Source organism: Carassius gibelio, chromosome A4 (genome assembly GCF_023724105.1).
Source record: "Carassius gibelio isolate Cgi1373 ecotype wild population from Czech Republic chromosome A4, carGib1.2-hapl.c, whole genome shotgun sequence".
NCBI lineage: Eukaryota > Metazoa > Chordata > Actinopteri > Cypriniformes > Cyprinidae > Carassius > Carassius gibelio.
This window is the reverse complement of record NC_068374.1, coordinates 33,658,785-33,685,816: the sequence shown is the minus strand read 5'-3', so window position 1 is coordinate 33,685,816 and position 27,032 is coordinate 33,658,785. Positions and strand designations below refer to the sequence as shown.

The following is a 27,032-nucleotide window of genomic DNA, read 5'->3' as shown; positions in this document are numbered from 1 at the left end:
CAAACAAAGTTACGGACCGCAGCTCTGATTGGTTGTTTCTTACCGGGAGCGGATGACTTTCTGCAAATGGCAATAGGACACTGGGAGGAGCCAGAGGAGCTTGATTTTTTCACAGATTATCTGTCTCATATTCTACTGTCAGGACATAATGACAGGTTTAATAAATTTGTAAAAAATAGATCTTTACAAAAATTACCTACTGCAGCTTTAAATCGAATGTTATGATTCCTCTCAGAGCCAGCTGCTTTGGTTCAAGGCTTAACGTTTTTTATTAATGTGAAAAATGAATAGCAAATTTGCTTTGATAATCCAGTGCTGCTGTGGTCACTGTTAGCATCGCATTTTTTCCTCCTCATGTTCAATAAATGTTCCTGCTGTATGTAGAACAGCTGTTTAGTATTGTAAAGTTTCACAAGTATTGTTTTGTATTGTAAACAAAAGTTTACCGCTGAGATGTTTGCTGAAGGTAGAGTGTTACATCATTGTTAACGGTTTGATTAGCATATCCAACTAGCTGCGTTATTTGCCAGCTTGATTAATTTCCGGCTCTTTTTGATTTTTTTTATTTTTTTTTTTACATTATTTTGTTCTCCAAAGTGCAGGATTATGCAGTGTTGAAAATGTAATCACTCAGAAGTGATCCAAGGCTTTGAGGGGAAATAAGCCCATTTTAAGTCATCAAGCCAATTACTTTGTTCTGTGCTGCGGGGGATGCTTTGCCTTATGAAACATTAAAGCGAAACTCATCTTTCTGTATGAAGACCACACAAAACTTTTGCAGACTAAATTAGACAAGTTTTTTTTTTTTTTTTTTTTTTTATCCTTGGCCTTTGTGGTAATTTTATCTAGAAAGGATTTGGAGGAGGGAACAGAAATGAAGGCAGTCAGTAGTGGAGTTTTTAAATTCATTTTAGTGACACTTATGAATCTGCTCACCAGAAAGATTTGTTCTGTAACCCTTTAAACAGTTTTCTCGCTAACTTTCCTGTTAAAGTATCAAAACATTATTAAGGAATTCCTCTCTTGGTTATGCAGACGTTAAGGACACATTCCATTTGATCATTTTGCAAACATTATGGGAACTTCTCTTTTGAATTTTTTTCTGAACATTCTGAAAAGGGTTTAACATTTAAAAACTTTAACAAACATCAGACTGAAATATTTCTGAAAAATATATTTTTGAAAACAATACAAATATAAATTTTTGTGATCACACTTTTAGAACATTCTTAAATTCCAATTAACTTTGAGCGAATGTTCTACTAATGTTTGGGAAGACGTTTGTTCATAACTTTGAGAGAATGTTCGTCAAAGTTCTGAGAATGTTCCCTGTTAGCTGGGTTGAGTGTTATGAATAAATTATTGAATTATTTGCTCAAAAAAATCTGAGAGTGTTTATTAAAAAGAGAGCGACTACAGTGAAGATTTGTTTACCAGCCAAGTTTAAACTTTGTGTAACAATATGTTTAAATGCTAAAAGATGCACCAACTAGATTAGTTTTAAATGGGTCACATGATGCATTTCAATGTTTTCCTTTTCCTTAGTGTGTGTTACAGTATGTAGCTGTTTGTGCATGTAGAAGATCTGCGAAGGCTCATAGTCGCCCATAAATATATATATAAATGCCCTGATCAAATGTTACTCGTATATCTATGTCATGTTGGAATATTTGCATAATGCCGCCCAAATATATAGGCAAAGCAAGAAGGCATGCTTTCAGGTGTTGTTGCTGCTATTTTGTGGAGAGGCTGTGTGTTTCTACATGAAAGCAAAAGCATTTTATCTGGCCTTCTGAAAGTGGATGCAATTAGGAATCAGTGGTTAAGATTTATCTACAACACTGTTCCAGAACAGTAGACACAAACGTTCGAGTGTTTGCAGTACATTTCACGGAGGACAGTTTCTTGAACCTCAGAGAGTAGAAGGCCAACTTTGCACAAAGGCTGTTTCTAAAAAATGGTGCTTCTGAATCGGAGCCTGTGAGAATATTATTTGCTATTGACTGTTCACATGTAGAATTTAATGAAGTTAAGAGTAATGCATGTTGTGGGTAGTTCTTACGATCACAAGTGCAAAGATGAATTTATATTTACAAATGTAGTAGACTACCTTCTGTTCTCTGCTTATAACTGGCAGGAAAAAGACGAGAAAATGATTCACTACGTGTTCTTTCACACTGGATGCTCAAGCAGAGCTGAAGCAGCACGAGCCCGTTGTGCTTTCACACTGGCGGCATCACATGAAAGTTAATGTTCAGCTCAAAACACACTTTCAAAGATGCTTTTGATCAATCGGCTTGCTCCTCTGCATTATCAAAATCTGATCAGGCCCAATCAGAGCACTCTAAATTATTTGGAAGGAGGAACTTTGTAGTAATCAACGTTTAGGAAGACTTTAGGAATTAATTGAAAAATTCATTAAAAAAATGTTTTTGTTTGTTTTTCTTACATTAAAGCATGACAACATATTTTCTTATAGCCCATGCACAAAATATCATCATATGACCCCTTTAACAGACTTTTACTTTTCTTTTTTTATTTGACACTTTTATGAGTAATTTGATCACTCAAAAGATTTGTTCAGAAATACTGATTCATTCACAATGAAAGCACAACTATTAGACAAATTAGAACTTGTTTGCATGAAAATGTGTGTGATGTTAAGTAGTGCACTAACTACACTAGTTTTAACAGATTTTTCGGTTTCTTTGAACAACACAAGTTAACTTTCAGGATCTCTTTTGTTCATTTTTTTTAGAAGTATGGGTGGAGGCATAGGCAAAATTTGGAAGAACATAAATATATTTTATCACGCTTAAAAATAAAGATTCTTTATTAGCATTTATGTTCCATGAAGAACTTTTAACAGCCACAATTCATTTTAAATGCGGTACTTTTAAAAAAGCTTTTTATTGTTGGAAAAGGTTATATAGATTTTAAAAATGTTCTTCATGTAAGAAAAGTATATATATATATATATATATATATTTTTTTTTTTTTTTTTTTTTTTTCATGGAAGGGTTGTTTTGAGACCAACTTCTATAGAATTTCTGAAAAAAAAAAAAAAAAACTTTTTGGAAGATTTTTATGATATGCAGGTATTGCATATACAGTCGAGTGATTGTGATTCTCCTTTGTATTTTTCTCTCCAGCAGCATCTTCTACCAAGACGACATACGTCAGCTACAGCAATCATGCCATCTGAAGAGAAACACTCTCTGTGGGCGGAGCCGAGGGCGGGGCCCTGTCTGAAGCAGGGTGTCTGTCATGTGACATGCGCTGACAGGCAGATGGACCTGGAATGGGCATCTGAGCATGAGATTTTTATATCGTTCTGCATCAGTCTAAAACCTGCAGCATCCTGAAACATGAACGGGCTTATGGGACCTTCTAGTGAGACTGCTATCCTGCGTTCAAGAGCTACCGATCCTGCCATGAACACACACCCACACACACACACACACTCACAAAACTGAAGGTGCAAGCTTGCATTCATACGGAAAAAAAATAACTTTCCACAAATAATTGTGTAAACATTCTGCAGGTGGAGACGTTCAAGGTAAGCTTTGGAAATGTGGATGTAAAAAAAGAGAAAATATATGAAAACTACCAGAGTCAAATGTTTGTTGTTATTGTATTTTTGTGGTCGTGCAGATTTTTTCATTCTTGTCCCACTTTGTCAGAAACCTGCATTCTGAGATGACGTGTCTTGTATTGGCTGACTGAATTGTAACCGTGGGGTTGTGAAGCTGTAAAATACCATGGTTGAAGCATGCTAGTTTTTATACCAAAAAAAAAATGAAGATTTATTTATAATAAAGGAATGTTTTGCAAATGTGTAGCATTGTTAGATGTGTATTTGACAGTGATATTTTATTTTAGTTTATCATCGCTCTCATTCATAATCAGTCACCACCAGAGGCCAAGATGCAAACTCTATTTTGAAGCTTTGTAATCCATATAAACCCAGTTAATTTGGGAGTTTTTAAGGTTCATAGTGGGCTCTGTTACAAGTTATTTCATCTCCCAGGATAGTTTCCTTGTGCAATTCCTGTAAAATTGATTTTTTCATCCAGTGATCATGTACATCTAGAAAAGACAGATTTACTAAAAGATGCATGATCCCTCATAACGATAAACATTAAATCACTGCACTTGTTTAAAAGTATAGCCTTAAGACTTAAATATTATACATGTAAACAAAAGACTAGTGTGATGAAATCATTTGGCTATGCTGTTAACCCTGCACAGCCTGACACATGTTATGCAATGTATTGCAGTTTATTTTTATATGCCCAAAAAGTAAAAAAATTCAGATAGCTTGTAATGTAAATAAGTGAGATTTTTATAACAACAGAAAAACTACTTGCCTAAAATGCATATACCGTAAATATCAGTTTTCACTCTATATCTCCCAAAAATGTCTTAAGATGATATTTTCATGCTTTGTTTTATGATCATAGCTCTGTATTTCAATAAATAATGCAATGCAATACAATGATGATTGAGAGATGTTCCTAGAAGCTAAATTATCATCAAACTAAGCATGAAAATATCATCTCTAAAAAGTATGCATAGATATTCAAGTAAACATATGCTTCTACAGTCTAGTAAGTGTTCATCTTGAAATATTACTAACAATATAAAAGTTATTCTTACATTGTTTTTATAAAAAACAGTGAAGATATACCACAAAAATATAAGTTTACACCGCTTTACAAGATAATCTTATTTGTGTGACATTATATACCCTCAAACTCATGTCATGTAAAGTTCATAAAACAAAAACTTTTGCATAAAACACTCAAACATTAATTTATAGCTGAAAATTACCCCCTAAACTGAATAACATTGGAAGTGTGTCTATTTTTCATCTAAAATAACTCATATTTTTTATAAAGGAAGAATTGATTCAAAGATTATCACGGTGAACCAAATCTATAATTAAAAAACTTTTTTTGTCACAATAAAATTTCATTTACATGTTTGCATTTCGCACTAATGAGCATCATGCTTTTTAATCCCAAATCGTGCACTAAAACCAGACCATTATGATACTCTAAATACATCCATAATTCAAAACAGTTCCAGTCAAAATGTTTTCCCGAGGAGAGAACTGTGAATTCAGATGAGTATATCTGTGCCTCTGTGCTTTTCATCCTCAACTTTGCGTCTCGCCCGACCCGTGGAAAGCTATTTTTGTGTGTGTTGGTTTTGCCTAATAAGATTTAGCAGCAGTGAAAACAGAATAATTGTGAGTAGAAGCGCCAATTTATTGTTTTTTCTGGGCCCAGAATGGCCGTCCCCAAAGGAGGATGAGGTGGGAAATAAGTTTAATCTCTAGACTTCCAGCTGCCAGACAGAAACACAATTGCATATGAATGTAGGAATAGATTTTGTCAGTTGTTTTATGAGACGTAATCTCTCTGGGGAACCTGTATGAAAGAGACACTTATGAGTGAGACAAGCTCCAAAATCTAATGCAGAACACTGCGTTTACTGTCTTTTGCTTCTTAGAAATATTCAGGAATTAATTAGGTATGTATGTTATCTTTATTTTTTTTTTAATGGATAAAAAAATTTAAAATTTAAATTTTAACTATTTGCATAGTGAATTCTGATTGGTTTACTTTTTTAAATTTATTTGCATGCTCATTTGTAATTGGTCTTTTTTGCTTGCATTTATATAACCATCTAGAGCAGCATTTATACAGCATAGAATAAAATATTATGTGTTTATTCTCACGTGCAGATAATTTTCTTTTACAATTTACAGAGTCTTCCCTAATATCGCGAATCCTTAAACTTCCCTAAAACATTTCAGTTTTGTGGTCTTCTTTTTCAAAATGTCAATCCAGTAATGCTGCATCTCATTGTTCTGTGTTTTTTTCACAGCTTTGTGATTTCTCTCCCTCAGCATCGGTACAAGACAGTGAACATATGAGTGGCTCCAATGTGTTTAGAAAAACACCACACTTGGGATGAGCGAGCTGTCAGAAATGTCATAGCTGTCAATCATTTTGTCTCCCTGAATAGCATCGAGATTGAAAGGGTTACTGGTGCTTCATCTGGTTAATTACGATCGGAGCGCTTGGGATTTAACGGCATATGAACACACACATGGCATATGATACAGAATCATACCACTGAAAACCATCAGTAAACTTGTATTATAATACATGTAAATGCTTGTTTTCTAAAATAACTTATTCTGCATGATAAGTTTTCACCATGTCTTTGAACATTTAGGAGTAAACAGGTTATTTTTACGTCGCTGTCCCTTTAAGACTTTGCATGTGAGCTTCTGTGCTATGGTCTGCTTTCACAGGGGCTGCAGGTCACAAGGCTGTTTGGATTCAGTAAAGTTTGCACCATCTCATCTTCATTTCTTACATGGCGGACATATAAAGATCTGCAGTGATGTTTCCATACCATCAAGAGCAGTATAAGGTTTGGTAAACATTTTTACTCTTATGGTTAGTTCTTCACAGTATCTTTCCTTTCTTCTTTCCTCATGTGACTAAAAAAAAATCAACAACAACAAAAAAAACACCAAGGGTTGATGTGTAAATATGGCTGGTCATGTGTTAATGTTTTGAAAATAAGTCGTTTTTTGCTACTTACTTTCAATAGATGCCGTGGATAAAGGTTACAGAATATTTTCATAGTACATGTCACCATTTTATTACAAAACATAAAGATAAGTTTGATTAAAATTTTTCCATTGAAGAAATTTAGCATTGCATCACTTGCTCACCAAGTTGACCCTCTGCAGTGAATGAATGGGTGCCGTCAGAATGAGAGTCCAAAAAGCTGATAAAAACATCACAATAATCGACAAGCAAGTATTGTGAAGTGAAAAGTTAGATGTTAGTAAGAAACAAATCCATCATTAAAGTGGTTTTAACGTCAAATCTTTGCTTCCTGCAAAAATATGAGTCTAAAATCCAACATATTGCTTTCTCCAGTGAAAATGTTGTTTTTTTTGTTTTGAGAGAAATATGTACAGATCAAGCACTGTTTACAAGAAAGAAAGAATGAAAGTCTCTTAAAGAAACAAATCTCTTAGTGGTGAAATGATAAATCCTGTCAGTTTTGTTTCCTGTTGCTTGATTTATTCTGCCTCCTCATGGATTTTCTGTCCTTCAGGCGATATTCAGTAAACATGGGTGGTCATGTGTTGATGTTTTGAGAATAAGTCTTTTTTTGTTTTGTTTTTCAGTAGATGGTCTTTTTGTGCTGTGGACAATCCAGATGCATAGTTATTTTTTTGGTTATTTGATCCCAAAATATCAAGGGAAATTTGAGTTTTCAAGTTGCATAGTCTTTTACATGAAATTTTACTTGACAGACTTGTCAATCATGCTCTTAAAGCATCAGCATAAACCCCTCGTCATGTCTTCTCAAACTGTTCTTGCAGCAGTACACCACGGCAGCCATAGGCACGCTGTATGTGGGCTTGCAGGCTCAGGATCAGCTCACAGAATCTTTATCATCTTGACAGCATCAGTGAGAAATGGCCGCATGCTACAAAAATCCCAAAGCTGGCAGTGAACTGTGCTCGTGAAGCTCTGGTTTGTCATGCTCGGCTGCGGTCGGGTTCCCTCCTGTGAAGAATGTGAAGGGTTATGGTTGAGGTTTTTTTTTTCTGCAAATATGGGAACATTTTTATAGAGAGCCTCTGATTTATGAGCTTAGAAATATCAAGGAAATATTGAAACTTTTCTATGAGGTGCATATGCAGAAATTTAGTTGAACTTATTTTTATTAAATTTATTATTTAAAAAAATCCTATTCTTGTTAAACCACTTACATTATTTTATACAACAATGTGCGTGTAATAAACATTTTAATTAATAAAAAAATATATACAAAATAAAACATTATATTTAAAGACAGTACAACAAATACCTTTTAAATAATTTACATTTTTTTATATTCCATTTATAATTTATTTACATGAATTTGCATTACAGTTATGAGAACTGAGACTAATGTTTAACCTCAGGCCATCCAAGATGTATAGTAGATGAGTTTGTTTCTTCTTTTTGCTTCACAATACATTAACTGATGGACTGGATTACTTGTGGATTATTGTGATGTTTTTATCAGCTGTTTGGACTCTCATTCTGATGGCAGCCATTCACTACAAAGGATAAAATGGAGAGCAAATGATATAAAGCTAAATTTCTCCAAATGTGCTCTGATAAAGAAACAAACTCATCTACATCTCGGATGGCTTGGGGGTAAATAAATGTTCAGCAAATTCAGATTTTTGGGGGGTGAACTGTTTTTTAATGGTCTGAAAAGGCATTTGTTCATATGGATTCAGTGTAGGTGTCCAAGAACTAAGATTCTGAAGGTCCTTGAGGAGGAAGTAAATTATAAAGAAAAAACACCTTTTGTTCTTGAGGAGTCGTTGACCTTTTACCATAAAATGTGCAAAATTTATGAAAATCCCTTCGGTTTCATCTCCGGTTGCTTGATGAATTCTGCTTCCCTCCATTTTTTCTGACCTTCAGGCGATATCCAGGGTTATTGATTTAAGTCCAGTGCTTTGGACTGTGACACTTTCAAGCTGCACACCAAAATATGCAGAAGCATCTCAGCAGAAAGCCTCTCTTTAAATTCCCTGCTGCTCATTTGGAAAAGTGGACATCAACACACTTCCTGGAAAATGCACAAAAATCCATGCTTTGCAATGCAAGACTGTTTGTTAGAAAGCTCTGCTGTCAATTATGATTGGGGAATATTCATTTTGGCATGTAAAATATAAGCATCTGTGTGTATTTGCATCTGTGCAGCAGGGTTATTATAGTAAATCTCCAAAAGACACTCCAAAAGGCATCATTTCTCATTTTCATTTAGTTAAATGTTCCTAAAATAAAATTCATAAAAACTAAAATTCATAAAATAATAATAAAAATATTAAAAAATAACAATAACAAACAACTAAATTGGTTTAACTTGATGTACTTAAATAAAAAACAAACAACAAAAAAACCTGTAAAAATGGCCAAAACACACAACAAAATCACTAAAATAAATAAATATATGTATTGATGCAATAAAATTTTATAGAAATTTGATAAAAACTAAATAAGAAAAAATTATACAAATGACAAAACACAGAACAAAATGACTAAAATAACTAAAACTGTAATTATGTACTAAAGTAACTAAACCTTAAAACTGAAATAAAATAATTAATAACCTAAAAAAAAATGTAGCTATACTAATATCCCTTATGAAAGGAAATATATATTTACCAATATATTTCTTAAAATATATTGTGATATATTTTAATATATTATTTTCCCTTTTTATTTTCTAATATTTTATATATTTGGATACATTTAATAATATATTGATGATACATATAGCTATTATACAATATATTGCAAAATGTACAAATGATTGCCACTTTCAATATATTGCAATATATTGGAAAAAAATAAATATATATAAGAATATATGCCTAATATATTACATGATATTTTCCAATATACTGCAATATATTTTTTGTTTCATAAGGGATATTAAAACTAGAATTACATTTTAAATTTAAATAAAAAAAAAATAAAAAAAAGACAAAATTACAAAAGTATTAACTAAAATTGAAATGGAACTGGAAAATATACAAATGAAAAGAATCTATAATAATAATAAAAACATAATCATGAAATAATATGAAATATCAAATGATATTTAAACAACTGATTTAAAAACAAATAAATAAATACTTCTCTGAAGGTCTGAGTGCATCAGGCTTGTTCAAACCTCCAGTCTTTTTCAGGATTATCAGCTACTTTCATCTCTTTAAAAGCTACTGTAGTTTTGCTTTAAAAGCAGTGGTCTGTTATCGTAATGACTCCAGACCTGGTCAAATGTGATCCTCAAAGTACCCACGCCAATTTTCCACACACAAAACTTTTCAGGCCTAACGGGATTTCTCCTCTAATGGCAGACGCGAGGGACAGCAATGCGGTTCGGCTCCATTTACAAAGCGCCGAGAGCCTTTTCACTGCGAGCCCTGACTCATGGGCTGAGTGTTTTGAACACGGAGGGCATGTCGTCAGTCACGCTCTTTGGTGAAGTTTTAATGAAGGTGCCGCTTTTGGTCTCCGAGTCCACGGGGCTGTTAGAGACCGTGTTCCTGGACTGTGTATTGATGATCCTGCCAAATGGGTATCTTTGAGCTGAACGGTTCGACCCGTTTCACCGTGATCCATTGTGCGATATTTCAGTCATCTCGGGGTTGAGAGATAAACGAGATGTGGATGACATTGCTCGGTAACAAGGGCAGATCTGGTCAGAGCCATCAGGGTCGAGTGGGTAGATGTTCACAGCACATTCATAAAGCATAAGACTGGGAGAGGAACTAAATGTACTCTACAGTAACCAGCCGTGAAGGGGGAAACATGTCACTGATGTACGACTCATTCTAAAGTGCGTGCATCCTGTCAGCTTCTGTCAAATGGTCTTCAATTTTTGCAGCACTGCAGAAACTACTTATGATTTTCAAGAAATCTTAGCATTAAAAATGGTCAGTTTACATTAGATATCACCAGTATGACTAGAAATATTGTGCATATTTTGCATTTGTATGTTGGAGCAAAGAAAAACAGTGATGGAAGTCGTTTTCCATCATCAAAAATGGAAATGGGCTGTTGATGAAAAATTATGCAAAGAATATAACGCCAAATTAACAATGCAAAAATATTGTTTTTAATGGAGAAATGGCTAAAAAGAATGCAGAAAGCAATTTTGGTGTGTTTTTGTCATTGTTTAAATGAACATTTTAATTAGTTTTTTATTCGTTTAGTTTTTTAGGTTTTAATCATTTTGTTTGTTAGTTTAGTACATTAGTATATAGTTTTAGTTATTTTACCAATTTAGCTAGTCATTTTTACATCTGTTTAACTAAATTTGAAATGTTGCCTTGGCAGTTAGCTAAAATAATAAATGAACAATTCACAAGCAATGTTATATAAGCATCGTTATATTTAATATTTGCTTTAATTAACCATTTTCTTGTCAACCAATTTTTTTTTGTCTACTAAAATTAGATGCTCGTATATCCCATAAATGACACTTTTATAGTACTTTTTTATAGTAGTTTTTGTCTGTGTTTGTGTCACTATGCAGTCATATGCTCTATATATTGTATAGAAAAGAGCAGCATAAACATTCATCATTTATAAAAAAAAAAAAAATTCACTTTTGTTTTTCCACAGAAGAAAGAAATTCAATAAATGCAGCCTTGGTGAGCGAAACAGAATCTTATTTATTTTTTTATTTTTTTCATGAGACACTCACGGCTGACAGGGAAGCTGTAAAGGTGTTTTATCATTTCTGATCATTGTAAATAAAATGCACCATGTGACCTCCTCCGTGCCTGAGAAATGTAGCAGTGTGAAAAATGGCGTAATTCTCCTGAAGCATGTGGCAGATGCATTTTTGTGGAGGGAACTGCGTTCATGCACAATGTTTCTAATTAATGCCACACACGGAGTAAGTTCAACAAGGGTCCGCGCTGGTGACGGTCACCTAGAGGTTGGCATGGTAGCAGATCTCCTAACAGGCTGATAATGAAGTGCACACTAGTTCTGCTGACTAGTTCAGTGTTACCCGAGGGTCAGAAAGGTCATCCACTGAGTGTGGACAAGGACCCTGAGGAATGTCAGCTCCAACCGCGACTGCGACCGGGAACGCTTACAATCTTCCTCCATCCTTCTCTCCTGAGACTTGTCTGAAATGTCATTACTCGTGCAGCTTTTGTGAAATTAGCAATTATGTCAAAGAAAAAAAATAGCATCGTGGGGTGGAATGGCACTTATTAGAAACATAATGAGAACCTTTCTCTTGGTGTTTTGCAAGAAAACGGTGTGCCGTGATTTTACCGTCAGTGATTTGTGTTCAAAATAAAACCCCTTGTGAGACAGTAGACAGTGTTTCAGAGTAAAAACCTACTTATTGACCAACAAACACAGTCCAGCTTGACTAGCTGCTCCTTGCTCTGCAATAGTAGCATTTGTATTCAAATTAAGTTATTGCAGCGTTCTGTTTGAGGATTCAGCAGCAAGCAAACTAGACTTTCACAAACAGATATTTTTCTATCTATCATATAATCTCTACTTGATGCTTTGAAAGGGAATGATATCTGATCAAGTGCATACAAGTTTTCTGCACTATTCTGTCCTTGAGTTCACATTTATTTGTGCTAAACTTCGTTTTTTGTGTATGATTTTGTATTTGTGTTTCTGTCATATAATGCAGTTTTCCTGCATTAAGGACATAAGACTGTATAATAAACCGATTGGAAAACAGTGTTTATTGAATTATTTAAACCAACAGAAATGTTTATAGCACAACTTAATGAAATTATTCACACACACACACACACACACAAAAAAAAAAAAACAAGTTGAACTTGTAGAAAAGTAATATGGCTTGTATGATATATATTATATGGTAATATGGTATATTATTTCTCCTCACATAAAACTCTAAATTCAGATCTGCAGTTTTTATCACACCATTTATATTGACCTTTCACCTTCTCTAAGGCACCACAGTGTTGGGACACTTGATGTTCTGGTGGACTTCCTTCTTTCCAGTTGGTCCAGTTTCCCACACTGAGCCCATTGTACCAGATCCAGAATCCGAAAAGTCTGCTCTGTCTAAGCCCCACCCACACTGGCTCTGAAATATTCTGTCTTTTTAGCTCTCTCTCTGTTTCTATCTGATCATCCTCTGACTCAATTCGCAGTAGTCCAGAAAAGTTACTGCTGCAGTAATCCAGAGCTTCCTCCCAGGACATTTGATAAGAACTGACATGAATGAAGCTTTCTGAAGAGAAGGAAAAAAAAAATTAGTTAGATGAATTGATGTCTTGAAACATACGGAAAGCTTTGAAATGTTGAATTCTGGCCAAAAAAAAAAATATATATATATATATATATATATATATATATATATATATATATATATATATATATATATATATATATATATGTATATAGGGACAAAAAATGCAAAACTAGTGAAATACCTTGAATTAAATGTCGTTCTAAATAAGAATTATATTTCTATTTCAATACAAGCCTTGTCTTACTGTAGCATAAGGCATGTTGTTCAATGTCTTCTTCACTTTTACTCCAATTCCCATCTTGATTCAAAAATATATAATGTCCGCTCTGTTCTTCTGTAAAGTTTCTGTAAGCAGATTGTCCTCCATCAGACCATTCCACTCTGTCCTCCAGCAGGCCGATCCAGAAAGGAGTTATACTTTTGTTTCCTTCATTCTGCACCTGTTCATTTTCCTCTTCATTATGGATGCTCACTAAATCAGTGTGATTCTCTCTGCAGTACAGCTGAGCCTCAAACCAGGTTTTAGTTTCAGGTATTAACATGTATGATGCTCGCCCAACATCTGTAGAAATGTAAGAAAGTGATATGGTTTTGGTTTAATTCATAGTTAAAATAAGTAGTTATAAGATAATATTTTAATACCTTGTTCATAACACATGAAGTATTTTCTCTCAGTGCACTGTAGAAAATCCCAACGGCTATCAAATTTCATAGCAGTGCAGTATGTTCCCCCACATGTCGTGTCTAATTCTGTATATGTAACCTCATCACCATTTGACCATTTCTTACTGCTATTTCCTATCTCTCCACCGATCCATCCACTAGGGCTGGATCCATCAGTAATATTAATGAGCAGTGTCTTTAATTCTATATTGTCTTGTTGGTCATAAACTGTGGCGAGGTCAGTGAAGTTTGTTCTGCATTCATTCACTGCAAGATCTCTGGTGAATCTTTCATTTATTAGTTGGAATTCTCTTAGTCGGCCTTTAGCATTTGAAAGAGGAAAAGCTGAGGAGAAACATTCAGTTTTTAGCACTATACCATCTAATGGAAAACATGCTGGAAAACATATGTGCCATTTTAATAGTAAGTAATCAAATTAAATTACAAATCCATTTGCGTCTCATGAGGACAACAAAGTTAAATACTCACCCCAGAGGAGCAGCAGCACAAGCAGCGAGGTCATAGTGATGCTCAGTGTGTTTAAACCTGTCTCTGCTGTTAATCACAGAATCTGTTGATTTCCAATAAACCACAGAAAAACAGATCACATAACATAAAATAGACTAAATGGAAATCAATTGACTTACAGTATAGTGCTCAGTGCAATCATAAAGTGTCTTTACAATAAAAAGACAAAAACAATTAATGTGTTTTAATTGTAAAACACTTTTACCAATATTTTGGACTGTTATTACTACAGTATGTACATGTTTGTGTTGGTGTTATAAAATATCTAATAATGGTTTTCCAACAGTATTTCTTCCAATTTATTGAAGTAGTCAATTTCTGTTGAAAAGTCCGTACAGTTGACCACTCTTCACCAGTAAAGATTATTTCACTTCTGTCATCCATTTCTCTTTGATATAAATTGCAGAGTGTGTTTTCATATTTATTGAACTCTTGTATATCTGAGAATCTAATGTCTACACCTGATGTGTAAGCCTTTTTGAGTTAGTCTGTCAATGGGTTCAAGTTGTCTGAGTTTTCCTGTCATATTTCTATCACTTTTATCAATTGATCATTTTAAATTCATGCAGAATGAGCACCGTGATGTTCTGTAATCAATACTATATTAAAGTTGCGTTGAGGTAATGTATGATTTAAAAAATCAAAGATTTGTTCTGAATGCAACATTTCACAGTTTTAGACAAGTACTGTATATGCATGTAGGCTAAGGTTCTGTGTATGATATATAGGCTTATACTAAATATAAAATTGTGTAATAGCTACACTATAGAAATATTACTGACTGATAATTAAATATTTTACCTGTGCCACTTCTGATGACATGCATGACGAAAATGTGTGTAGTAAATCGCAAACAAAACAAAACAGCTTTATTTGTAATGTTAACTCAAACTCTCCCACTAAAGAATCCCTTTTAAATTTGGCATATATATTTTTTTTTTATTATTATTGTTATAAAATGTTGTAGATCTATGCGTGGTGTACTAAAACTGTAAACATGAGCTATTCAAACAGTACAGCTTCAAATCTTAAATTAAATTTATGCATTTAGCAGACACTTTTATCCAAAGCGACTAACAGTGCATTCAGGCTATCAATTTTTACCTATCATGTGTTCCCGGGGAATCAAACCCCCAACCTTGCGCTTGATAGTGCAATGCTCTACCTATTGAGCTACAGGAACACAAAATTATAATAATTAATAATTGTCGTTCTGAATGGGATCAAAAGACATCACAGACAATCATGAAATTCTGTTCAAAAAACACTATTTCCACACTTATTTTCTCAGATAGATATAAAAAAAAGCGTGTAATTAAATCAGAGATGGCAAAGTTACTTCATTCTTACCTGGTGAGAAGGTTAATGTGCTGGAAGAAACTGAAGACTTTTATATGTAATTCTATAGAGGTCAGGTGCTGACAGGCAAATTGATTCTGGGTACCATAAGTTAATCAGTAACTTCATTTAGGTGTTCATTCAGCTAAGGAGTTTTATCCAGATCATAACAGTAATATTTATGGAGTCGAGTGCTTTATACAGGAAAAATACAACCTAACCAAAACTGAGCTAAATTGTCTTTTATGCAATAAAATGGCATTATTGTTCATAAGATCCAATTCAAATGAAATTTATCAGAAGTGGTGGTTTAAAAAAGTAATTTGTGGTGTGTAATAACTGTCTTAATATGGTGTGGTTGCACATGTCTGTGTATATTATATTCTTAGAACAAATACTTTGAGAAGTAAAAGTTATACTGGTGGTCAGTGTAACGGTTTGTGTAAATAAATGCTTGACGGTCATCTCTGCATATTTACGCATACACTTCATGAAGCTGAGCAGTGCATACATTGCTTTATGCTTCTTCCATAAACCGATAAATTCAAATCTGCAGTTTTGAATTGAGAAAAAAACGTACTACTTCCTGACTACCATCGCATGTTTCCATCCAATGTTTGCATAAATGTAGGGCCTACTGTACTGCCATAGTCAAATATCAATATCATCTATTATGTGTCCATATTCAAATGCACTGGGCAATGTCCAGTTCTGATGTGCTTCAACTAATGCACTACATCTCAAATTTTATAAGTTCATGTTTGAGGAATTTATCTGAAAAGTAATGATGACTAATGGATATCACCATACTTCCCTAGCTGATTGATAACATAAAAATTGCAAAAGAATTGTAAATTAGGTATTGTCTAATTAAATATGCATTAGTTTGCTGAAGAACAACAACAACCACAACAACTACAAAAATCTGAACACTGGATAAAGCCAGGTTCAAAATACATGCCATTTAGTTGACATTTCAGTGTTTATATATAAATAAATATGTGTATCGCAATTAAAATCTACAGACACAAATAGAGAAAATGCGATTTAAAAAAACTCTTAAATGTATAATTTGGACGATTTCATCCAAAAAATTCTATTTTGATTGTAGTCTAAAATAACATCCGAAAACCCAAACACATCTCGAAATTGACCAGTGAATGAAAAAAACAATACTTTTGCTTGTGTCTTGCATTAAATGGTAAATTAATAGCTTATTTTAATATTTAATACTTCTCAAAGGGATGAGCACTGAGCAGTTTGGACATCTAAAAAAATGATATCAACATGTATATGGAGCGTATTAACAAGAAATTGTTACCAGGAAAACTTAAGGTGTGGTGCTTTCAGTTTGGCATACTCCCAAGACTCTTGCGGCCGTTAACTGTGTATGAGATCCCCATCAACAAAGTTGAAAAGTTGGAACGGGTGATAAGCGCACAGCTGAAGCAGTGGTGGGAATTCCACGTTGTTTAAGTTCCGTCGGACTTTATGGACATGGCAAGCTGGAATTACCAATCACAGGGATCGTTAAAGAGTTCAAATGCACCAAGGCAAGGCTCGTCATGACCCTGATTGAAACCGAGGATGCAGTCATTCGAACAGCAGCCCCCAGGGTGGTAGCGGGAACGAAGTGGACTCCATCAGAAGCTGTTCAGAGTGCAAAGTCTGCGCTTCACTTCAGAGATGTGGTTGGACAAGTACAGCATGGGAGGGCAGGGTTCGGACTCATCCCAAAAACTCCTCTCTAAGCAACATCAGTGCAGAAGAGACAGCTAGTGGTAGAAGAAGTTAGGAGACAGGAGGAGGGTGAGCGACATGCCAAAGCTGTCTCAATGGCCAAGCAGGAGAAATAGACCAACTGGAAGGGCCTGGAGAAGAAAAAGCTCAGTTGGCGTGACTTCTGGCAAATGGATGGAGCATGGCTGAGTTTTGTCATCGGAGCCACATACGACCTGCTAACATCCCCTCAAAATCTGAAACAGTGGTATGGAGAAGATGCCGCTTGTTCCCTGTGTCAAGTACCTGCATCCCTAAGGCACATTCTATCAGGCTGCACTACAAGTCTCACCCAAGGGCACTATACTTGGCAACATAACCAAGTACTTAGAGAGCTGGCATCAATACTAGAACAGAAACGAACCACCACAAACAACCTCCCACAAACATTGGCAACTTCACGAATTTTGTACCAGCTGGCCAACATCCAGAGCATCCTATAACACCTAAAGATGCAAGCTTCCTGCAATCAGCGCGGGATTGGAAATTGGAAGTGTACCTTGATAAGAAGCTTGTGTTTCCCCCAGAAATAGTGACTACAACACTCCGGCCAGACATGGTCCGTGGTCTCCAACATCAAAGCTGGTATATGTTGTCGAATTAACAGTACCATGGGAAGAGGGGGTTGAAGAGGCTTATGAGAGGAAAAAGAACAAATATTCGGACCTGGCAGCTGAAGCATCCAAGAACGGCTGGAAGACAAGCATCTTTCCAGTAGAGGTGGGATGTAGGGCATTTGTTGCAACATATACCACCAGTTTGCTGAAAAAAATAGGGGTGAAGGGTCGCTCTCTCCAACAGGCCATCAAGTCCATATCAAGTGCTGCTGAAAAAAGCAACAACTGGCTCTGGATCAAGCACAAGGACCCCATCTAGGCAGTATGGTAGAGACAGATGGTTTGCGGTCAGGCTTAGGCCCAACTCAGGGAGAAGGACGCCCCTGCCATGCAGAGCCCATCAGGGATATAGAGGGCATGGTATGGGGGGGGGTGGGGGTAGGTGTACATGTGACGCTGGATACACTGTTGAGCCTTCTGGAGACGTTGTAGGCTTAAATCAACGAAACGTTGATGAAGCAGGGTTCCCACCTGATGACCCCAACGACATATCTTACCCTCCTTTTGTTTAACCACTCCACACCAATTGCTACTATCAAGAGTTTCCTACTAAAGGGATTGAAACATCTAGTTCTATTAACTTTACTATTACAGTGCTATAAGTGCTAATCAGCTCATTCATACACTGTATTTTGACCGAGTGGCAACCTCTCGCTCTCTCTCGTGAAGCCAATAAGGAAGTGACTAAAACTGCAATTCATCGACTGGCCGCTTGAGGCTGGCTGCAAAAGGGAGTCAGTCCCATAGACTCCCCATGTTAAAATGCCCAACTTTACAGCAGAAAAAAACATGTTTATAGCCTGGTTCAAAAAATGATTTTGGTCTATATTGCTAATTTTGCCCTTCATGACAACTGTGAGGGGGATGAATTTTTTTATAACTCATCCGTTTAAATTATATTAAGCCTTAAAGTTCTGCATAATTAAGGGCGTGGCCACTTGAGTGACAGGTGTATTGCCGCTGCTGACAATGCTGTTGCGCTAGGTGGGCGTGGCTTCAGCAATCAGCTCCCGCCTTTTTGCCCATTTTCGATTATCCGGGAGAGTCGCACGATGACGCGCTGCCAAGATGGCGACGGACCGCTCTGCATACTTTAGGCTTCAAAACCGCTATTGAGGAGTCTATGGGTGACGTAACGGACACTACGTCCATATTTTTTTACAGTCTATGATTTTGACGTGTTTTGAGGCCATTAACAGATGAAGGTGTGTTGAGACACTGTGCTAAGAGCTAGTGAAGTTTCTTTGCTCTGTTTTGTGATCTCAAGATGGGAAAAACAGCAAAGCCCATGAAAGGGACTGGATGAGGGTTAATAGTTATGATGGATCACAGACGCTGGCCGAGTTTGCTCTCTACATGACTGATGCTTCTGTATTCGCTCACACAGGAGACTTAGGCTGGTTGTAAAATGTCTTGCTTGTGTTATTTAATCACAGTGATCAAAGCACATCTTTTCTACTGCCTCAGCGTTATACAGGATTGACAGTAGTGCTGAGTCTGCAGTATGGATTTAGGGTCTCTGTTGCACAGACCAGCATCACACATGCACAGCCCTCTCCCCAGAGCTTTAAAGGAGTTTTTAACTTTACAAAGCATCAGAAAGTTTGGGAGTCTTAGACCTTCCCAACGATATATAGTTTGTCAAGATTAGATTCGATTTAATTGTAATATAGTGAAGTAAATGTAGGCATCCCGTATACAGGACAGGGTGACAGTTAAAAGGTTTAATGTGCAATAATAAACTTTATTATTTTCAGGTTACCATTTTTTTTCTTGCTATTTTTTACATTAATATACATTCTCAGACATGTATTTTGAATGTAAAATTGGGTTACAATTAACAACCGTTTTATAGCAGTTATTAAATGAAATAGTCAATGTAGTATCCAGAATCCTTTTTTTCTTCAGAAATGTGACGCTTAGCACAGGTCTACTGTTTTACGTTTGCGACAGAGCTGCAGATCACAAGTAATGCATTCATGATATTATTAAACTGGCTGCATGTCTTGGTTTACTTGCAAATTCGGCAAATGCAAATACTTTCAACACAATAAAAGGACTCAATGTAATGTCCATGAAAAACTTTTAATGTTAATTCTCGGTACGAGGCATAAAGGTTTACAACATAATAATAAAATGAATGAATCAATGAGATAAACATGAAAAAGGCAACAGAAACACTACAGGTACAGCATTACCAACTATCTTCAAGTGCTAACTATAAGATTTTTATTATACAAGAGCTGAATGATGCCACTATTTACTATTGAACGCATGAGCTCTTTTTCCTCATTCGGAGCGCTGAAAACTGTGCAATACGATAAATCAAAGAGCATAACAGGGAGGTATATTACTTTAACTCACATAAAGTTATAAATTCAGATCTGCAGTCTTTATCACACCATTTATATTGACCTTTCACCTTCTCTAAGGCACCACAGTGTTGGGACACTTGATGTTCTGGTGGACTTCCTTCTTTCCAGTTGGTCCAGTTTCTCACACTGAGCCCATTGTACCAGATCCAGAATCCGAAAAGTCGGCTCTGTCTAAGCCCCACCCACACTGGCTCTGAAATATTCTTTCTTTTTAGCTCTCGCTCTGTTGCTATCTGATCATCCTCCGACTCAATGCGCAGTAGTCCAGAAAAGTTACTGCTGCAGTAATCCAGAGCTTCCTCCCAGGACATTTGATAAGAACTGACATGAATGAAGCTTTCTGAAGAGAAGGAAAGAAAATATTAGTTAGATGCATTGATTTCTTGAAACATACGGAAGGCTTTGAAATGTCGAATTCTGCCCCACCCTCCAAAAAAATAAATATATTTGAAAAAAAATACCTTGAATTTAAGGGGCATATTGTGATAAATCAGAATTTTGCAAAGTCTTGTCTTACTGTAGCATAAGGAATATCGATTATTGCCGCCTTCACTTTTACTCCAATTTCCATCTTGATTCAAAAATATATAATGTCCGCTCTGTTCTTCTGTAAAGTTTCTGTAAGCAGATTGTCCTCCATCAGACCATTCCACACTGTCCTCCAGCAGGCCGATCCAGAAAGGAGTTATACTCTCGTTTCCTTTTTTCCAAACCTGTTTATTTTCCTCTTCATTACTGATGCTGACTAAATCAGTGTGATTCTCTATGCAGTACAGCTGAGCCTCAAACCAGGTTTTAGTTTCACGTATTAACGTATATGACAGTCGCCCAACATCTGTATGGATACAAGAATATGTTATTTATTTTGTTTATGTATATTAAAACATTTACAGGGTAGTATTTTATTACCTTGCTTATAACACATGAAGTGTCTTGTCAAATTACATGTGACAAATTCCCAGTCTCCATTTGCATTCATAGAAGCACAGCGTGAATCTGTATAACTTGTAAAGTCTCGGCGAAATGTGACCTCATCACCATTTGACCATTTCTTACAGGGACTATTTCCGATCTCTGCACCGATCCATCCACTAGTGTTGGAACCATTAGTAATATGAATGAGCAGTGTCTTTAATTCTATATTGTCTTGTTGGTCATAAACTGTGGCGAGGTCAGTGTAGTTTGTTCTGCATGCATTCACTGCAGCAACTCTGGTGAAGTTATCCTTTATTAGTTGGAATTCTCTTAGTCGGCCTTTAGCATTTGAAAGAGGAAAAGCTGAGGAGAAATATTCAGTTTTTAGCACCATACCATCTAATGGAATGCCATTTTAATAGTAAGTAATCAAATTAAATTACAAATCCATTTGCGTCGCATGAGGACAACAAACAAGCAAACTATGTTTCAGACAAAGTTAAATACTCACCCCAGAGGAGCAGCAGCACAAGCAGCGAGGTCATAGTGATGCTCAGTGTGTTTAAACCTGTCTCTGCTGTTAATCACACAATCTGTTGATTTCCAATAAACCACAGAAAAACTGATCACATCATATAAAATACACTAAATGAAAATCGATTTACTTACAGTATAGTGCTCAGTGCAATCATAAAGTGTCTTTACAATATAAAGACAAGAACAATTAATGTGTAACAAGGTATGTCTTTACTAAAAATACATTCAAGGGGCTCTAATGTACTCAAGTAAGAAGTACTGATAGATGAATGTTTGTTTTGCAGTTTTATATAAGCTATATCATTAAATTTTATATATATATATATCATACTGTGAAAATACCTGGGGTTTTCTCTAAATTACAAATAAGGAAATACTGAATATAATAAGGAAAATATAATTATGTGTTTATAATGATTTTTTTCTTCTCAAACCTTCCCTGTGGTGTAAAACCACCCCTGGCCAAATGCCCCCAGATGACATCACTTCCCACTTTGGTCATTACTGTAGTTACCATGTCCTGAACATCACATCCTTTCTTTTTTAATCTATCTAGGTGGTTGAATAATAATATATTTGGACTTTATTTTTTAAAAATTACCTCAATTTAGCACCAGCAAACTCTAGGGATAAATGCATAGCATTTTAGTCAAACTGTACAGTACATTACAGTAGCGGGGGAGATGAATGTTATTTTATTTAATCCGTGTCATTTTAATGTTTTTTGACCATAGAGACTAAAACATAGAGACTCTGGTGTTAATGTGTCTGCATTGAAGCATTTTTGGGAAAGTCATGGTCTAATGGTTAGAGAGTTTGTCTCCTAACCCTAAGGTTGTCATCACTTTCACTTTTCGTGCGCTTAAACAGATCTGATTTGACAGCTCTGACCTAAAAATGATTTTCAGTTACAATAATTAATCCTAAAATACTACATTGTAGAAACATCAAGTTGTCTTTTAAAGCTGAGCAGTGCAGACATTGCTTTATGCTTTTTCCATAAACCAATAAATTAAAATCTGCAGTTTTGAATTGAGAAAAAAAAATACATACTACTTCCTGACTACCATCGCCTGTTTCCATCCATCCAATGTTTGCATAAAAGTACTGTACTGCCATAGTCAAATATCAATATCATCTATTATGTGTCCATATTCAAATGCACTGGGCAATGTCCAGTTCTGGTGTGTTTCAACTAATGCATTTCATCTTGAACTTCATAAGTTAATGTTTGAGGAATTTATCTGAAAAGTTATGATCATTTAAAAAGTTTAACTAATATACATCACCATACTCCCCTAGCTGATTGCTAACTTTTTTTTCGTTTCCTAGCCTGGTAATACCAAACTCTGCTACTTTGCTTTGCTTCGTAGAGTACAGAAGCGAACTGGAATTGAGCAGAAGCATGAAGTCTGACATAGTCAGGCTATTAGTTTTCTTAACTATTGTTTCACTTAGCTTTTATCTAATTAAATATGCATTAGTTTGCAAAAGAAAAGGAAAAACAATAACAAAATATCTGAACACTGGATAAAGTCAGGTTCAAAATTTATGTAATTTCCTTTGACATTTCAGTGTTTATTTATAAATAAAGATGTTTATCACAATTAAAATCTACAGACACAAATGGATAATGTGCAATAAAATAATCACTTAAATGTATATTTTGGATGTTTTCATCCTGATATTTACTACTGACACACTACAGCAAAACAGAAATAATATATATATATATATATATATATATATATATATATATATATATATATATATATATATATATATATATATACATACAGTACAGACCAAAAGTTTGGACACACCTTCTCATTCAAAGAGTTTTCTATATTTTCATGACTATGAAAATTGTAGATTAACACTGAAGGCAATGGTTAGTTTATTTTCAACCAGAATCTTATTTTTTAATACATGGTATTAGTGTTATTCACATGGTGTGATGAATCAAGCTAAAGAAGAAATGTTGGTTTTATCTGTTAGTTCTAAGAAGAGTAGGATGTCCTGTAGCATTGACATCAGTCATCAAGAAGTGCTTCAAACGTCTAGTCAAATAGATCCACTGATGGCACCATTGCAATGGCCATTCACTCTGCCCTGGAACACTTGGAGGGAAGAGACACCTATGTGCGGATGCTGTTTGTTGATTACAGCTCTGTATTTAACAACATCATCCCTACCAAACTTATAGCCAAACTAAAAGATCTGGGTCTTAACAGTCACTTGTGTAACTGGCTCCTGGACTTCCTGACTGGTAGATCCCAGGTGGTTAGAATTGGCAATCACATATCCTTCTCACATACACTCAGCACTGGTGCCCCACAGGGATCTGTACTCAGTCCTCTCTTGTACTCCCTGTTCACTTACGACTGCTCTGCTAACATGGACTGCTCTCCAACATCATCCTCAAATTCGCTGATGGTACAACTATCCTAGGTGTTAAAAAGGCCCGCTGTAATTGAGCTTTCATTTTGAAGTGTTCTGGCGATCACCCAGTGTTTGAATGTGCTGTCAATTCAGCAACCTAAAGACACTATGCTCCGGCCATTTCCAGCAGGTGGCAGTGATTAGCATTTGGTAGAAATAGCCCGAAATAGCCTGCTGGTGGACTCCAGGAATTCAGAGAGAGAGAGGGTCATGTTCCCATTCACATCAATGGAGAGATAGTAGAGACAGTTGAGAGCTGCAAGTTACCTTGCATTCACATCTCTGAAGATCTTTCCTGGAGCATACACAGAAACCATAGTGAGAACAGCCCGTCAGCATCTCTACTTCCTGCGGAAGCTGAGAAAGTTTGGCATCTCCTTTTACATCATGTCAAATTTCTACCGTTGCTCTATAGGCGGATCTTTTGTGACGTCATTGTTTATGTTTGTTGCGTTGCATCATGGGAGTCGTGTGGCAAGAAACACCGCTAGATAACTGTAATTTGATAGTTTTGCACGTTTGGAGGAGGATTTAGAGAAGAGGATGGTTCACTCTTGCTGTGTGGTCGATTGTACGGCTCGTTGGGGGCCTGATAAAAAGTTTTTTCGAATTCCCTCCGAAAAGGATAGCGAAAAACGAAAGAAAAGATTGCGTGCAATTAGGCGATTGAACCTGGACGCTCCGAAGAAAGCCTGGATTCCTGCAGCTTCTGATCGAGTTTGTGAGGCACATTTTGTTCATGATAAGTCTTAGTGACTATGTATTTATAGAAGATTGAATAAAAAAATTAATAAATAAAACTGAGTCAAATCAACCGAGTCATATGTTTACTTTTCGCGTTCTGATTCAGGTGTCCCAAAACACGATCCACAGCACCCAGACTATGTTCCTCACATCAAAATGGGCTATTATCAGTCACTACATTTTCAATAAATAAGTAAATAAGAACACTGATCAATGAAGACTTATCCGGCTTTGCAGTCACAGTGAGCAGTGATTATTTCGCCGTTCCCTTTGGCGATCACCCACGGGAGATGCGAATCACACTGTGACTCTGCTTGGCCAGGTCTAACCTCTGCTTTTAGCACGATCACTGCTTTCTGTTTGGCAGAAAAGATCGGCCCAACTTTGCGAGAAACAAAATAATCATAAGCCTCCAGACTTTTGAAAGCCTTTAATCTTTCATGAGTGAAGGGTCCAGGGGTTTCTATTAAATAAGAATAAATGTCTCCCCAGCAGATTGGTGGCCAAGACACGGGCGAGTTGGACCAACGTTTTTTGTCATCCCAGATCATATATGGGCTTTGAATAACTTCAATTTTGTCACCAATACAAATTTTGAGCTTCTCTCCAAACCTCCTCCGGTCTTCAGATGTTAAAGTGCCCACCATACTGTTTTTTTTGTTTCCACACAACCACTCGCGCATGTGTACAAAGATGTCAACAAAGATCCTCCTATAGAGTGCATTCTGACCAGCTGCATGTCTGTATGGTACGGCAACTGCTCTTCTTTGGACCACAAAGCTCTGCAGCGAGTGGTGAGAACAGCAGAGCTCATCACTGGACATAAACTCCCAGCCTTACAGGACATCTATCAGACTCGCTGCTTGAGAAAGGCTAACAGCATCAGCATCGCTCACCCCGCTCATCACCTGTTTGCCACACTGCCATCTGGCAGACGCTTACGATCCATCCGATCACGGACGACCAGACTGAAGAACAGCTTCTATCTTCAAGCCATCAGGCAGATATCCTTCACCTAAAACCTCTTATGTTCATCTTTTATTGTACTTGCACTTTTTAATATTCCTTCATGTAGCTCTGTGACACTCTACAATGACATTTTGTTCATTGCTCTACTCGGAAATACAAAATCGGAATGTGTGCTGCCCTTATGTTTATCTTTTATTGTACTTGCACTGCCACTTTAATTTTCTGTCATGTAGCTCTGTGACACCCTACAATGACATTCTAGACAATGCTCTACCCCAATAATCTTATATTCGTAGCTCAGGACTGCTTATGACTACTTATAACTCTTACACTGTCTACCTTTATTGCTACCTTACACCACTTTTTTTTAATGTAATGTTCTGTCTGTGTCTGTTCTACCTATGGTCACTGAAGTCACTTAAAATCTCAGTGCCCTCCACGTACATCTATGTCTGTTTATGTCCTGTTATTGTCACTGTATGTCTGAGCCTCGTCACAAGCATTTCAATGCCCAGTTTCCCCAGTTCCCCAGTTATCCATGCAAATGACAAATAAATGCATCTTGACTGATCAGTGGATTGTAATAAATGTAAAAGAATGTAAAAAATTGCTCAGTAATTGCAGTACTTTGTGAAATCTGACATCATTCTAAATTCATTATGATCCTCTGTTATTAATTAAAAGCCTAAAGACTTCTCATGTGACATATCTATTCTAACTGGTACAATACATACGTTTAAAAGAATCTGCTCCAAACAAACAAAGGATAGGCCATGTGATTAGATATTTGCTTAGAAAAAATAATAGGTTAGTCAAATGTAATTTAGTAGGCTAATAAGCTGCTTCTTACCTGGGGTGCGGTTCCCGTACAACCACGCAACTCGCTGATTAACCCCCACAGCACGATGAATCGTTATGGAAATGAACGAGCTAGTCACGACTGTGTTTACCGAAACCATAGCACCTGTGTCGCAGATCCATGGTTCAAACTACGATGGTTTGAGGTGTCGTTCTTCTTCTTCTTCGATCTAATGGCTGACTGGAGGCATGAGCACATACCGCCACCTATATTAATTTGGTTTTATTTTCTCTTTTCTTCGACTCGAATTACGCTTTTGAAATTACGTTACGTAATAACGAATCATTCATTTGTTGGCAATACATTATAAACACACACAGAGTTAAAATGTGCTCTTTACTGGTCCCAATGTCAATAATTTCACAATTTCATATAAATACTATTTCTTATTTA

General features: G+C 36.0%; 2 protein-coding genes across 7 annotated transcripts in view; one reads left to right on the top strand and one right to left on the bottom strand.

The window, feature by feature from the left end:
• Window positions 1–3,839, top strand: part of LOC127978812 (metabotropic glutamate receptor 8) — a 149,518-nt gene extending 145,679 nt beyond the window's left edge. The window contains exon 11 of one of the 2 annotated variants that reach the window (XM_052583740.1): window positions 3,156–3,839. In XM_052583740.1, the coding sequence (XP_052439700.1) occupies window positions 3,156–3,205 (50 nt within the window). In that variant the 3' untranslated portion in view covers window positions 3,206–3,839. Of the gene's footprint in view, window positions 1–3,152 lie in introns of both variants that reach the window. The other variant, XM_052583732.1, reaches the window with a different exon arrangement.
• An 8,332-nt stretch (window positions 3,840–12,171) lies between these two features.
• On the bottom strand, window positions 12,172–26,807 carry LOC127978635 (C-type lectin lectoxin-Lio2). 5 transcript variants are annotated; one of them, XM_052583441.1, is made up of 5 exons: window positions 26,631–26,807; window positions 21,600–21,681; window positions 13,516–13,881; window positions 13,118–13,435; window positions 12,172–12,852 (listed from the first exon to the last, which is right to left on the bottom strand). In XM_052583441.1, exons 2-5 carry the CDS (start codon window positions 21,631–21,633, stop codon window positions 12,488–12,490), a joined length of 1,083 nt encoding a protein of 360 aa, XP_052439401.1. In that variant the 5' UTR covers window positions 21,634–21,681; window positions 26,631–26,807; the 3' UTR covers window positions 12,172–12,487. The 5 variants fall into 5 exon arrangements, with proteins under 5 accessions (XP_052439401.1, XP_052439408.1, XP_052439414.1 ...); XM_052583448.1 differs by lacking the exon at window positions 21,600–21,681 and adding an exon at window positions 14,026–14,107; XM_052583437.1 differs by lacking the exons at window positions 12,172–12,852; window positions 13,118–13,435; window positions 13,516–13,881 and adding exons at window positions 19,851–20,513; window positions 20,691–21,008; window positions 21,083–21,451.
• Window positions 26,808–27,032: the final 225 nt, after the last annotated feature.